Genomic DNA, 13778 nt, shown 5'->3' with positions numbered 1-13778 from the left:
GGGTTCAAATTGAGTGAGGTTTGGGAGTCATATAGTGAGTGGAGTGCGTACGGCGTTGCTGTTCCCATCCTGCTCAACAATGGTGATCGTGTCGTTCAATACTATTCGCCGACCTTATCTGCTTTGCAGCTATACACCTCCACCCTAATCGACGACAAATTGTGGTAGTCGCTCTTCCCCTTCTTCAATTTGGGTATTTTGTTTCAGGGAGTCAAGATAGAATTATAAAATTTTGGAAGGGCTAAGGTTAAAAGACTTAAATTGAATTATTTTACTTTTTGGAGGGGTTAAAAGGAAATTTTCCCATTAGATTTTTGAAAAATGATATGCTTTATTCACAATTTTACTCTTCAACTAGACTTTGGTATCTAATTTTTTTAGTTTTACTTTGATATTTAAATTGTTAATTTTATCCCATTTTATCTCTAAAAGTATTATTGATAAAAAAATTTAGATACTAAAATAAATATATATATATATATAATTCTCGGACCAAATCATAAATTAAACTATACATGAACTTTGGTTTGGTGTGATTATATATATGAAACTTTAATTTTGATTTAATCATATACATTTAAAAAATAAATACATCAATTTATTTTTTATATTGGATTAATATAATCATACGTGTGTGCAATATATGAACACAAAATGATGTTAATAGTTGTGTTAATAATTTATGAGAATAGGATCAAATCAAAATTTCATGTACAAAATTGCACATTAGACCAAAGTTCATGTATAGTTTTGTTATTTATCTATATTTTAATCTCAATAAAATAGAAGATTTTAGGGTTTTTAAAATATTTTAGCCAATATATTTATATAATATTTTAAATTATTTTAATAGTCAAAACTATTTATTTTTTATTAATCAATTTATCGATTGGTTTACTCGATTTTTTTAAATTTTAAAACAAACTAATCAAATGCTTATTATTACTAATAACTATTGAGATCAAAACGTAAAATCTACTCGTGTTATAATGTCATAAGGGGGAAAGACAAGAGTGACAAGACATCAAGCAATGATAATAGCTCATGTTTGGGTTCCAATGCTGCTAAGAATGATGATAATTCATGTAATATTCAAACAACAGCAGATCGATGTGGCTATTTGTACTGTCAATACGATGAGACTACAGCCCCTTATGATCGAGTTCCATTCACGGAAAAGGTATCAGAGCTTCAAAATTTTTTTTCTTGTTTTTAGGACATTAAAAACAAGTTGTCAATTGAACTATTGGTGGAGCAGTAAAGGACTTGATATTAACTCTTCAATTGACATCAATATTGAATTCAGTCACTTCAAAGATGTTTAAAGAATCAAGTCTAATATATGTGAGTTTATGTTTTAACAGATCAAGGAGCTAGGCAAACATTATCCGGGCTTAATCAATCTCCACTGCATGAATCTTTCACCATATAGTTGGATAGCAGTAGCTTGGTACTATCTTTTTTTATTTTATCTTGATTGAGATTAAATTTGTTCATATGTTGGATCAGGACAAATCACAACTCGATTTTGAAAATTCCAAGCTTGAGGATGAATTCAACTTAAAAGCTTACTTTACAATTCATATATTAGTAGAGTATTAAAAGCACATCTTTTTAATAATTAATATAATTAAATTGAAAATAAATAAATATTTTTATTATTTAAATCAAATTTCTCTAAATCAAGGGAGGAGCTCATGGTTAGGGGTTTCATTTACCAGTGGTAAAATGGTAATTGTTTGTTAATATTTGATTATTTATAGGTATCCAGTGTATCAAATTCCAACAGCAATAAATGTGAAAGAATTGTCAGCTTGTTTCGTTACATACCATCCTTTATTTTCTTTGCCTCAAGGTATTTTCTCCTTTACTACTTATATATAATATTGTTATTTGACTAATTTTTTATTGAGATTTTAATATATGTATGTATTGAGATCTAAATTTAATGTTGGTAAAATAACTCGAACTCATTGTGTATTTAATATTGGAGTCTTGGCTATGTTGGGTAAAAGTATTATGGAGGCTCTTGTATGAAGAGTCATATTACAGTTTGATCACTGTACCAAAAAATGAACAAATTAGTCCACATGCATTAAGTCAAATAGCAAATTAGTCCTTTTTGTTAAAGTTTCCATCCATTTGTATTGTTAAAAATTGGTATGGCTGATGGGTTAACTAAACAGTGACACGTAGCATGAAAGGGGCCAGTCTTTAACAGTAAAAATGGATGGAAATTTTTAACATAAGGACAAGTTTGCTCTTTGATCTAATGTATAAAAGGCTAATTTACCCATTTTTTGAATAGAATGGGTAAAATGTAATTTGACTCATAGTATAGGAGCATCAATGGTACTTTTACTAGCTATATTAGTAAGGTTGGGTCCTAGATCATTAAGTATCTAGATTTCGAGTCTCATCATATGTGAATTTTCCCTCATATTTATTATGAGTTGAAATTCATCATGTATGAGCCTTATTCAAGTTTATTTTGGATTTATGTTTGATTATTCTTTGTATTAATTTCATTCTAATTATGATGGCTCAAACATACATTATTTATATTTGAAATACTCCGTTTTAGTTTAGTATGAGAAAACTAGGAAATGAAAGTAATATATTTTTAAAAAATGTAAAATAATTTATCTTATTAATATTTTACATAAGTTATTTTATAAATTTGATATAATTAGAAAAAAATTAAAATCAATTATTTCTTTTTCTTTTCATAGTTTAATTCAACAAAGGTTGTTTTTCTTTATAATAGTAATAGATTTCTAAAATTGGAAGTTAAGTTTTGAGGCAATGCAATTAGAGAATGGAGATTTCTTTTATCTCGTGGATTAGATTAGACATATCCACGAATTAAGTGATTATTTGCCTCAATAGACTCAATTCGAGCTTGATTAAAATTTTTCCTTAGAATAACTCGATTTGAAAAGAATAATAATTTTATAATTTAAATTTAGTTATAAAAAATATAAATTTTAATATATTTTAAACATTTTATTTATAAGCCAACATCAAAATTAACCTATTTGTTAGGTCGGGTCAAATTTAAAACCGAATTTAAATTTCTTTTGAAATCAAGTAATTGACTTGACTCATGAACAAATATAAGTCAAGTTTTTTAAGTTTAAATTCAAGCTTGAATTCGACTCTGTCTATCTAACAGTATAACAAAATCTTCATCATTGGTGTATGAGAAATTTGAGTGTGGTGTTTGGCTGGCAGCTTCAGAAAATGGGAAGTTAGAGGTGGAGAAAGTTGAAGGCAAAAAATCTAAGGAAGAAGAAATGTGTCTCCCTCCCTTTGGAATGGTTTCTTACAAGATGTTCGGAACACTGTGGACAAACCCGAAAACAACCGATTATGACATCGCTCTCCGCCATCGAACTGCCGCATGTTGCTGGTTGAAACAACTTAACTTCCACCACCATGACTTCAACTTCTTCATGTCTCGTCAGTACCAAAACTATTAGGTTCTTTTTTATTTATTTAAAGTAGATATATATAGGAATATGAGTATTAAGCATAATTCTCCTAAGAAAAACTTAATTCTATGTTTGAAAATATGGATTTGAGGATTTGAATTTAGATTTTATTTATTATGTAAAAATGAAATGCTTATGTTATATATAAATTAGTTGAATTTTAATATAATCTATATTAGAAAAATATAAAAATATGAATTTGTCAAATCTAAAAATATTTTAAAAAATCAAATTCATTACTATATAGGCATCTATAAATTTAAAATATTATCATAAATGACATTTCTAAATAGTTTATTACTTAATTTATAATATTTTTGAAATTCGAATTTTAAAATCTCAATTCTCAAATGCTAGCTAAAAGAATTAGACATACTCGTGTTATTGTCAAATTTGAGTAATGTGCAAACAGATACATAAATTTTGTGAGTACTTTTTGTGTACTCAATCAAGTGAACCCCGTTGATAACATAGATAGCTGTATGGATTGCTTCAGCCTGTGAGCAATTCCCTTTTAGTGAGTCATCTCCTGAATGGTTCTGTTTCTCCATTCTACCACTCCATTCTGCTGGGGAGTCTTGGCAGCTGAGAATTTATGAGCAATGTCTTCCTCATCACAGAACTCAGTAAACTTTTGATATTCAAACTCTTTATCATGATCACTCCTAATCCTAACAATAGCTCCAATGGTTTTCCCTTTCTCAATCATAAAGCCTTTTGCAGAGTTTCTTAAATTCATTGAAGGTGTCTAATTTCTCTTTCAAAAAGCTTACCCAGATGTAGCGGGAGAAGTCATCAACACTTACCAACATGTACCTATTACCTCCAATGCTCGCAGTTTTCAGTAGTCCAAAGAGGTTTATGCAAAGAAGCTGAAGTGGAGCTGTGGTTTGAATCTGTGCCAACAGTTTATGGGACTCTCTATGCTGCTTCCCTTTAAGACGATCTCCACATACTTTAGATATTGTTCTCCCTAGCTTTGGCAGGCCTCGAACTGCACCAAAGTGTACCAACCTTTGCAGTCCTTAATAGTGAATTTGGCCCAACTTCTCATGCCACAATTCTGGTTCAGACAATTTTGCTTTGTTGCACCTGGATTGTAGTAGGACTTTATAGCAGTTGTCAAATGTCTTGACGCCTTCAAATTAAATGATAAAATTAAATGTTCCAATTTATTATCAAACCAAGGTATTCGGCTGGTCAAGGGATAGGGCGAGGAGCTTCATCCCATGCAAATTCTTTTGATTCTCCTAACTCTTTAAAATATTTAGGAATCAAATTGAGTTTTGACAGCAAGTTCAAAAGTCATTTTACATAATTTGGCTCTCATTATCTTAAAAGTACCAAATTTGAGTTTCCAAACAGATTCTTCAGAAAAAAAGCATAAATGAAAATAATGCTACAATGCCATTTAAAAACAGGAGGTAATATGATGCTGTATTATTCAATATCAACCATTACATTATGTCCTACAAGCCAAAAGTGCCTTCATGTAGAACTTCAACAACAGTTTCTAGTAATAAAGAGCAATGACACATATATTTTGCCAGATAAAAAGTAGGGTAATCCTCAAAAAGGGGAAATAAGATAAATAAAACTGTATGAAAAAGACTGGCTAATATTTTTCAACAGAAATAGAACGATACACGGAAAAAAAAGAAGGTGAGCATTGATCCGATGTGCCTAAACTATTACGAGCTTACAAACTAGAGAGACGTTTACGAGAACCGAGTGCTCCTCCTATAAAGCCCCTACAAATCAAGAGTAAACAAATTAACACCACTGTGCGGTATGGAAATTGCCAATGATATACAGAAGCATATGGAAACTATTTCTTTACTTTTTTTCATAAATTCAAAGATCTGAAAAAGAAAAGATCATATTCTTCTAAGTTATTTTAGATGATGAAACAAATTTAAAGAAAGCAAAAGCCAGGCATCCATAGCAACAGGTGACAAGTGGAATAATATAAGATGGAAATTTGAGCATTTTGCATTTTCTGTTTCTTATCTTCACTTTATAGACCTTTGCATGCAAAATAATTTACTAAAGACAGGGTCTAGTAGCCAGAATATAAACCTACAGGGTTGAAATTTTATAGTAACATTTTCTTACTGTATAGTCTTTTTAACTATCAGATATTATCCAGTGCAATAAAAACTACTTGCTTGAGATAAATATAGACTCAGGTTAAATCAAATGACAAAGAATTCGAAGCAGAAACTTCAAGCATCATGCTTCTCAAAAGTATGTTTAATAGAGCAAAATTTAGTCATCAACATGAAAATAGAATATATAAGCTTTTCATTTCTAGGAAAGGGTAAAAATAAAAACAAAATGGCACATACAAGAAATCAAAGATGTACCTGCATTTTACTTTGACTGAGATGGAATCATCCCTGTTTTCCTTGCATATGCAAAGATCCCTCCAGCCTCAATGACCGGCCCAGCATCTCCAATGGGCTTTAGTTTATATTCTTTTCCGGTGGTATGATTGATCAAACGGCTCTCACCCAACTCAATTGTCACCACATCCCCAGTCCTACACTCCTCACATATTCTCACTTCAGATTCTAGTGGATAAACTTCCCCAGTTGCTACAGAATTCCTGAAAAATATTCTAGCATACGATTCAGCCACAACTGCCTTTGCCCCTGCAGCTCCAAGTGCAACAGGTGCATGCTCACGCGAGGACCCACAGCCAAAGTTAGCACCACCTATCACGATGGAGTATTTGGTCTTAGTCTCATTTGGTTCAATAAAACGTGTAGCATATGATGAAGGGAGGCCAATAAGAGCATATGAGCCCAATTTCTCATACTCATCTGGGTTTGAAGGAACCAATGTAAGGTATTCAGCGGGAATTATTTGGTCTGTGTCAATATTATCACCAACAACGTAACAAAGGCCATGAAAGGTTGTAGTCGAGGTGTCAGAAGGAATGGAAGAGGGTGTGGAGGTGGCATGTGGCGCAATGGTGATCGCACGTGCTCCATGTGGGGTGAAGCTAGAATTTAGGGGTTTGACAGTCAAAGGCAAGAAGGTGGGAACTTTGATGGAATGAGGGGAGAGAGAAGGTCCGGAGACTGTGGTTTTTGATGCTGAAGAGGTGAAGGTGGCTGAGTATGAAACATGAGACAAAGAGACAGCCATTATTAGATTAATACGTCTGATACAAAGGCAGCAATGTGTTGGAATTTTGGCCGAGTGTTATGCTTGATGCCAACTTCAACTTTCACAAGGTAACCTAAAGCCAGTTCTGTGAAGTAGAGCTTTCTATTAGGCAAGGATTTTACGAAAGAAACTAATAGTATAATTAGACAGCAAATTCAAAAATAAATTCCATATACCATTGTATACATAATAATACATGCATAGAAATTTATGAACACTCGTTAAAATTTAAATGCCAGCCGATATATACATATATATATATATATTAAAAACAAATACTTCCACATGTGAAACAATAAACAAACAGAATACTCTATTGAGATATTGAAACACAATTGATTAGTATTTCTTTTCTCTTCTCCCAAAAAGTAAACCTAGAGCGACATTCACATAAAGCACCTTATATGACAATAAATCAGTTTGGTTTTTCTCCAATCCCTTCTCCCTGCCGAGAAGATAGTAAAGAAATTTCAACCCCATACTTCAGTTGAATAGTTCAGTGTCAAATTCATATTTGTAACATTGGTTCAGTTCGATGATATCAAGAAATTGATCTAATTTAACCCCCATCTCCGCCGCCGCTCCCCTCCCCACGTACAAAAGTTCATGGAACTTTAAGCATATTTTGAAGAATTCACTTACCATGAGATTCTCAATATCATTTTTATTCTATACCCTATACCCTATCAGGATCCAAGTCAAGAAATGATTCAATTAGAGGCACGAAATTTAATCAATCCCATCAAAAAATTGTAACCCATTCAAAGTTCTATCAGTACCAAAAGGTAAAGAAAAAGGCAAGGGAAAAAAAGAAATAAAAAGTGGTAACAGCATAACAGGAAACGGGGGGAAATGTTAAATTGGGAATTGGGAAAATTGTCTAGAAAACCCAGATTCAATAAATTCTATACTGTTCGAAAACCCTAAGCCCATGTTATATCCGGCCAATTCCAATGTAAAGCTACCACAATTTTAAAGATAAAAACGTAGTCATAAGCAAGATTTCAACGAGATTATACCACCATAAAGAAGCACGGGAAAGAAATAGAGAAAAGAGAGGGAGGAAGAAGAGTAAAGGAAAGGAAATATACCTCTGATAGCGGGGAAATGTGAGCAGCAGTGAGGTCAGTCAATGGCGGCTCAAAAATGCTTCCAAGTGCATTGCTGAAAATGTAAGGATACCTGTGTTTATAAATGAATTTTAAAAAGTTACCTTTGAATTTGCTTCGTCTCTAGCGTAAATCACAGGCTCTCTGATAGTGGGACCGGTTAATCGGGCACAAATATAATTAAAAAAGAGTAAATTACACCCAAGGTTGCTAGACTATTAGTAAGTTTATGTTTTAGTCTCTCAACTTCAAAATGTTACAAAATGATTATGTAATCATCCGAAAGTTTTCATTTAAGTCATTGGGCTATTAAAATCATTGCTGTATGGACTTTTTCATTCGCACCACTTACACCAATCAAAGCTCTTCTTCCCCTTCTCTTCTACTTTCATAAAATAATTTTGAACGTCACGGATCTGCTAACCAAATTTCAAACAACTTTCTTTCTGATCTCTAACACCGACTGCCAAATCAACTTGGATCTAAAGTATGTTCTTTTACTCATCAATGGGTAGTGATCCACTATACTAATCGTCGAATCGTTAGTTGGAGCTCACTAGCTAGACTTTTAAAAAAAACTTAACAGTTTAGTGACTTAAATAAAAACTTTTAAATAGTTTAGTGATTTAATGAAAATTTTCAAATAATTTAATGACTATTTTGTAATTTTTTGAAGTTAAGTGACCAAAACGTAAACTTACTAATAGTTTTGTGATAGTTTACCCATTAAAAAAAGGTAAAGTTTTAATGGGTAAAGTACAAAAATAGTAACTAAACTATTGCCCGCATTCAATTTTGGTCACTGAACTTTTAATTTTTTCGATTTAGTTACTAAACTATTCAAGATCAAATTTTTTAGTCACTAAACGTTAAGAGTTGTTTAAAATTTGATGGAAGAACTGACATGGGTTTTTTTATTGGCTTAATAACAAATTTAACCCTCCAATGATTACACATTCTATCAATTTGATCCTAAATATAAAAAAATCAATAAATTTAACCCTTAATGTTTACAAAATTTGTCATTTTAGCCCTCTAAAATGATTTAGTTCCCCTTTTGTCCAATCAGATCAAGCCACAACAATACAGTCAAGTGTCCAGTCAGCCATGATAGCATCCAACTCAATTTGAGACGTCGCCGCTCAGATGACCTCCGTCAACGATCTCAACTCCAATTTCTCCACTTATTCTCGTCTCATCAAAATAAAAGACAATACCTTCCTCTTTAGTATAATTTAATTTGAATTTTTAATCAAATTTGTAGTTATTTTAAGATTTCCTTCATTGATCAACCCTACCAAATTTACTATTTTAAGAAAATGTGAATTTAATTAAAATTTAAAAGAAATTAAAATAATTTGCTCATTTTTATCAAAAACATCAATTTAATTTTTGATAATTGCATTATACTTTATAAGGAAGAAATAAAGTAAATTAATGTGTGTAGTTAGGTACTGATGTGTGCGCGTATATATTTATATAATATTGAGGGTTTGTTTAATTTGAAGGAAGTAGTTTCAGCTGGGCCAAAAATATTTGTTCCCTAGAAAGTTTCTCAAGTTTGCAAACAGTCTTTTGATTATGGAACTGACGGGGGCGAGATGAGAAATTATTTTTGGTTCGAAATTAAATTGTATATTTTTATAATTATAAAAATATAATTTCATTATTAAAATAGCTTATATATTTATAATTTTTAAAAGATTAAATTAATTCTTTATCATTTTTAAGGATAAAGTATAATTTTACTATTACTAATTTAAAATTTTATAATAGCCACTGAGATGAACCACTTTCATTCCTCTTATTTTCTTTTCTTCCATTGTTTAGCTTATGCTACTTGGACTTGAGGTGAGGGTTGGATACGGGAATATGATCGACATAAATTTACTCATTTTTTGAAAAAAAATTATATATTAGAGGGATAAAATGACAAATTTTGTAAACATTGAGAGCTAAGTTTGTTGAATTTCTTATATTTAAGATCAAATTGATAGAATGGGTTATTAGAGGGCTATTAATGTTTACAAAATAATAAAAAGCTCATGTTAGGACTTTTCAAACAACTATTAATGTTTGATGAACAAAAAAATGATTTCAAATAGTTTAGTGACTAAATCGAAAAAATTAAAAGTTCAGTGACCAAAATAGAACACAAGCAATAGTTTGGTGACCATTTCTATACTTTACCATTAAAAAAAACTACACCCAATGTCACTAAACTATTAAGTTTATGTTTTGCTCACTTAATTTCAAAAAGTTACAAAATGGTGAATTAATTATTCAAAAGTTTTCATTTAAGTCACCAAACTATTTGAAAGTTTTTATTTAAATCACTGGATTATTTTTAAAAAAAAAATCCAACTAGTGAACTCCAAGCAACAATTCAACAATCAGTACGGTGGATCAGTACTCATCGACGAGTAGAAGAACATACCTTAGATCCAAGTTGATTTGACAATTAGTGTTGGAGATCAAATAATAAAGCTATTTCATAAAAAAAAAACTAAACAGTAAGGGGAATGAGAGAGCCCTTGATTGATGCATGCAGTGCGATCAAAGAAAGCCATACAATAACGATTTTAATAGCTTAGTGACTTAAATTAAAACTTTCAAATAGTTCAGTGGGCATTTTGTAATTTTTTGAAGTTAAATGGCCAAAACATAAATTTACTAATAGTTTAGTGACTTTGGGTATAGTTTACCCTAAAATTTTTAAATTATGGTATAATTACGATGTAAGTGAACATATATATACCTAAAAAAGGTTAATGTAAAAAAAACAAACGAGTGTTCAGTTAAAATGATAAACTTGATACGCTAAAAATCTTGCTAATTTAGGTTTACATCCCATAATGTGTGTATTTTCTAAAGTTTATAGAAAAATTTAAAATTTATATACACCCTAATAGTAATTTTCTTTACTTTGTAAAAGGAAATAGAATTTTGGTAATTTTACAACCGAGTTAAGACTCTTTTGATGTGTAACATCAATTGAATCAAACACTTAAATCGTAAAATTTACATGAATAATACTTTGAATAGAAATTTCCTACATTACGTGACTAATATCTATTCACTTATATCCATTAACTTTTCAACAAAACTGTTCATGAATCGGTCTAAATCTCTTCATTCATTTCCTTTCCTCTATATAAAGCCAAGTTAGGAGACTTCCAAAATACATCGTAAAAAAAATCAATATAAAAAATTCCTTCTAAATTCATTCCTCCTGGTGATAGAGAAATGCAAGATTATGTTCGATTGATCACTGTTGTTGTGCTACTACTGTGTTCATTTGTTGTTGTATCTTGGGAGATAGGCATCCAACGTTACTCAAAGCACCGAGGAGAGGTTGAATCTATCTTAAGGAAACTATTCATACAGGCCTCAACATTGCCGAAGCATGAAACAACTCTAATTTCCTATGCCGTAACTACATTTTGAACAGTTTATCTGATGATCTTTATGAAGTATACAATATTAAGAAAACATATAAGGAATTATGGGAATCAAAACTAAAGATGCTGGTGCCAATAAATTCTTAGTTGCCAAGTTCTTAAACTTTGTAATGGTTGATTCTAACGTTGCTGTAAATCAGGTGCAGGAGTTCCAACTGACCATTCATGACATTCTCGTGGAATGGATGGTTATAAGTGAATCATTTCAAGTGGAAACCATTATTGAAAAACTTTCCCCCGTTTGGAATGTCTTCAAGAACTATCTTAAGCATAAAAGAAAGGAAATGACAGTGGAAGATCTGATTGTCAGACTTTCAATTGAAGAAGATAATCGAGATGCGGCTAAAAGGCTAAACAAAGCAACCAATCCTAACTTTGCTAAGGCAAATGTAGTGGAAGTCAATAAGGACTCCAAGAAAAGAAAACATTCTCAGACTGGGATTAAACTAGGACCAAAAGGTGGTGTCTTCAAGAAGCTAAAATTCTAAGGAAAATGTTTTAATTGCAAAAAGATGAGACACAAGTCATCTGATTGTAGGCTTCCAAAAAGGGTTAGAAGAAACGAGGCTAACGTTGTGGAAAATATTTCTAATGAAGTATCTGATCTTGACCTCTACGCTGTGATTTCTAAAGTCAACTTGGTTGATTCAAATCCAAGAGAATGGTGGTTTGATACTAGTGTCACACGTCATATTTGTTGTAACAAGGACTCCTTTGCTGAGTTGGTTCCTTGTGAGATAGGGGAGAAGCTCTATATGGGTAAAGCTACAACTTCTAAGATTAAGGGGAAAAACACTGTGATTTTGAAGATGACTTCTGGCAAAAATTTGAAACTTCAAAATGTGTTGTATGTGCTTGACATAAGCAAGAACCTTGTCTTTAGGTACCTCCTAAGTATGCATGGCTTTAGGATGATATTTGAATCTCAAAAGTTAGTTTTGTCAAAAGGGGAATGTTTGTGGGAATGAGATATGTATTAAATTATATGTGGAAACTCAATGCTATATTTGTAAAAGCTAATACTATGAATAAGAATGATGCCAAGTTAGGAGACTTCCAAAACACATCATACAAAACCATCAATATAAAAAAATTCCTTCTAAATTCATTCCTCCTGGTGATAGAGAAAGGCAAGATTGTGTTCGATTGATCACTGTTGTTGTGCTACTATTGTGATCGTTTGCTGTTGTATCTTGGGAGACAGACGTCCAACTTTACTCAAAGCACTAAGGAGAGGTCGAATTTGTCTTAAGGAAACTATTCCTACAGGCTTCAACAAAATTCTTCTTCTAATTTTCAACTCTGTTCGATTACAGGTATTGTGTTGTTTTACTGCTACTGCTACTGCTACTGTATTGCATTATTATTGTTATTAACATATTAATACTACATGCAATATTATATTTTCTTACAATACATCCCCAGAAAAATCGAAGTTAGACTAGGAAAAGATAACAGGAAAAGATAACAAAGTTTAACTAGGAGAGAAACCCGGTTTAGTAGGGAACACATCGCCAAGTCGTGACGTGGCATATTACCTCGTTGGGACGTGGCGATTCTTCTCGTTGGGACATAGTTTTCGTACATCGTAATGTCTGTTTTTCCTTGTCAAGACATTGGCTCTATTTCATTCGAAATGCAAGGCATACTCCACAACCACTGCTATCAAGTAGTAGTGCAACAACACCATACATGCCATTGGGTCTATTTGTAGACAAACCAATGGATATCTTCCAGCCTTTGTCCATATCCCATGCTACTATTGGATCATCATTGCGGAGTTTTTTTTATCACTATTAGAATTATATCTTTAATTCCCACTTTAACTGAAGGCATCTAGAATCATCATTAAAAGTTGATTTATTCTGCAAATCATCTGAATAGGATCAAGGAAAGTATGATTGAATATCCTTTCATTTTTAACTTTCCAGATAGTCCATAAACCAACAAGAAGGTAAGTAAAGAATGCCTCACTTATGCCACCTATCATCAATCGTTGCGAACCAGAACTGGAGGCTTTAAAGTAAATCCATATGGTGGAAGTCATCCATTTCGAGTGACAATTGACTTTTAAACCATACCGCCTTGACGAACTTACATTTCATTATGCTTCTAGCACATAAGACATTCTAAATGTGTACTAATTATGCAACACCCTTTATCTATCTCGATGTCTAAAATGGATATGAGATGTTAACAATGTAATTGCTCTAGGGTTGCAACTAACATTCATGTAAGGTATGGCTTGAAAACAATGATTAAATTCCATAAATTAAGAAAAACTTAAAACCTAATTCAAAATCAACTATCACTTTTCACATCTCATTCCAACATTTTTGAGGTCTTAAAAGTTATTTTAGATCCTCCCCAAAGTCTCATTATGAAATGAGAACATTTGGGCATTATTCGAAATCATTTCAGAGCATAAAAGCTTAAACCTTGTGGTGTAGTACAACATGTCTCAAGAGATGGGGTCAATGTCTTGAGATATGACCCTATGAACTGTAAATTTTAAACCTCAAAATCTCATGTATGTCATT

At 31.8% G+C, this 13778-nt stretch overlaps 1 protein-coding gene across 2 annotated transcripts; it reads right to left on the bottom strand.

The window, feature by feature from the left end:
* Positions 1 to 4904: 4904 nt before the first annotated feature.
* LOC105779521 (3-isopropylmalate dehydratase small subunit 1) lies at positions 4905 to 7918 on the bottom strand. 2 transcript variants are annotated; one of them, XM_012603307.2, is made up of 3 exons: positions 7760 to 7918; positions 5861 to 6753; positions 4905 to 5245 (listed from the first exon to the last, which is right to left on the bottom strand). In XM_012603307.2, exon 2 carries the CDS (start codon positions 6645 to 6647, stop codon positions 5868 to 5870), a length of 780 nt encoding a protein of 259 aa, XP_012458761.1. In that variant the 5' UTR covers positions 6648 to 6753; positions 7760 to 7918; the 3' UTR covers positions 4905 to 5245; positions 5861 to 5867. The 2 variants fall into 2 exon arrangements, with proteins under 2 accessions (XP_012458761.1, XP_012458763.1); XM_012603309.2 differs by having other exon boundaries at positions 4905 to 5234.
* Positions 7919 to 13778: the final 5860 nt, after the last annotated feature.

This window comes from Gossypium raimondii, chromosome 4 (assembly GCF_025698545.1).
Source record: "Gossypium raimondii isolate GPD5lz chromosome 4, ASM2569854v1, whole genome shotgun sequence".
NCBI classification, from domain to species: Eukaryota; Viridiplantae; Streptophyta; class Magnoliopsida; order Malvales; family Malvaceae; genus Gossypium; species Gossypium raimondii.
The sequence above is the reverse complement of the archived record's forward strand: the minus strand, read 5'-3'. Positions and strand labels throughout refer to the sequence as shown.

What these genes read in the sequence shown, in the direction of transcription:
- LOC105779521 (XM_012603307.2), bottom strand. Translation starts at nt 6,647, where the DNA reads ATGGCTGTCTCTTTGTCTCATGTTTCATACTCAGCCACCTTCACCTCT.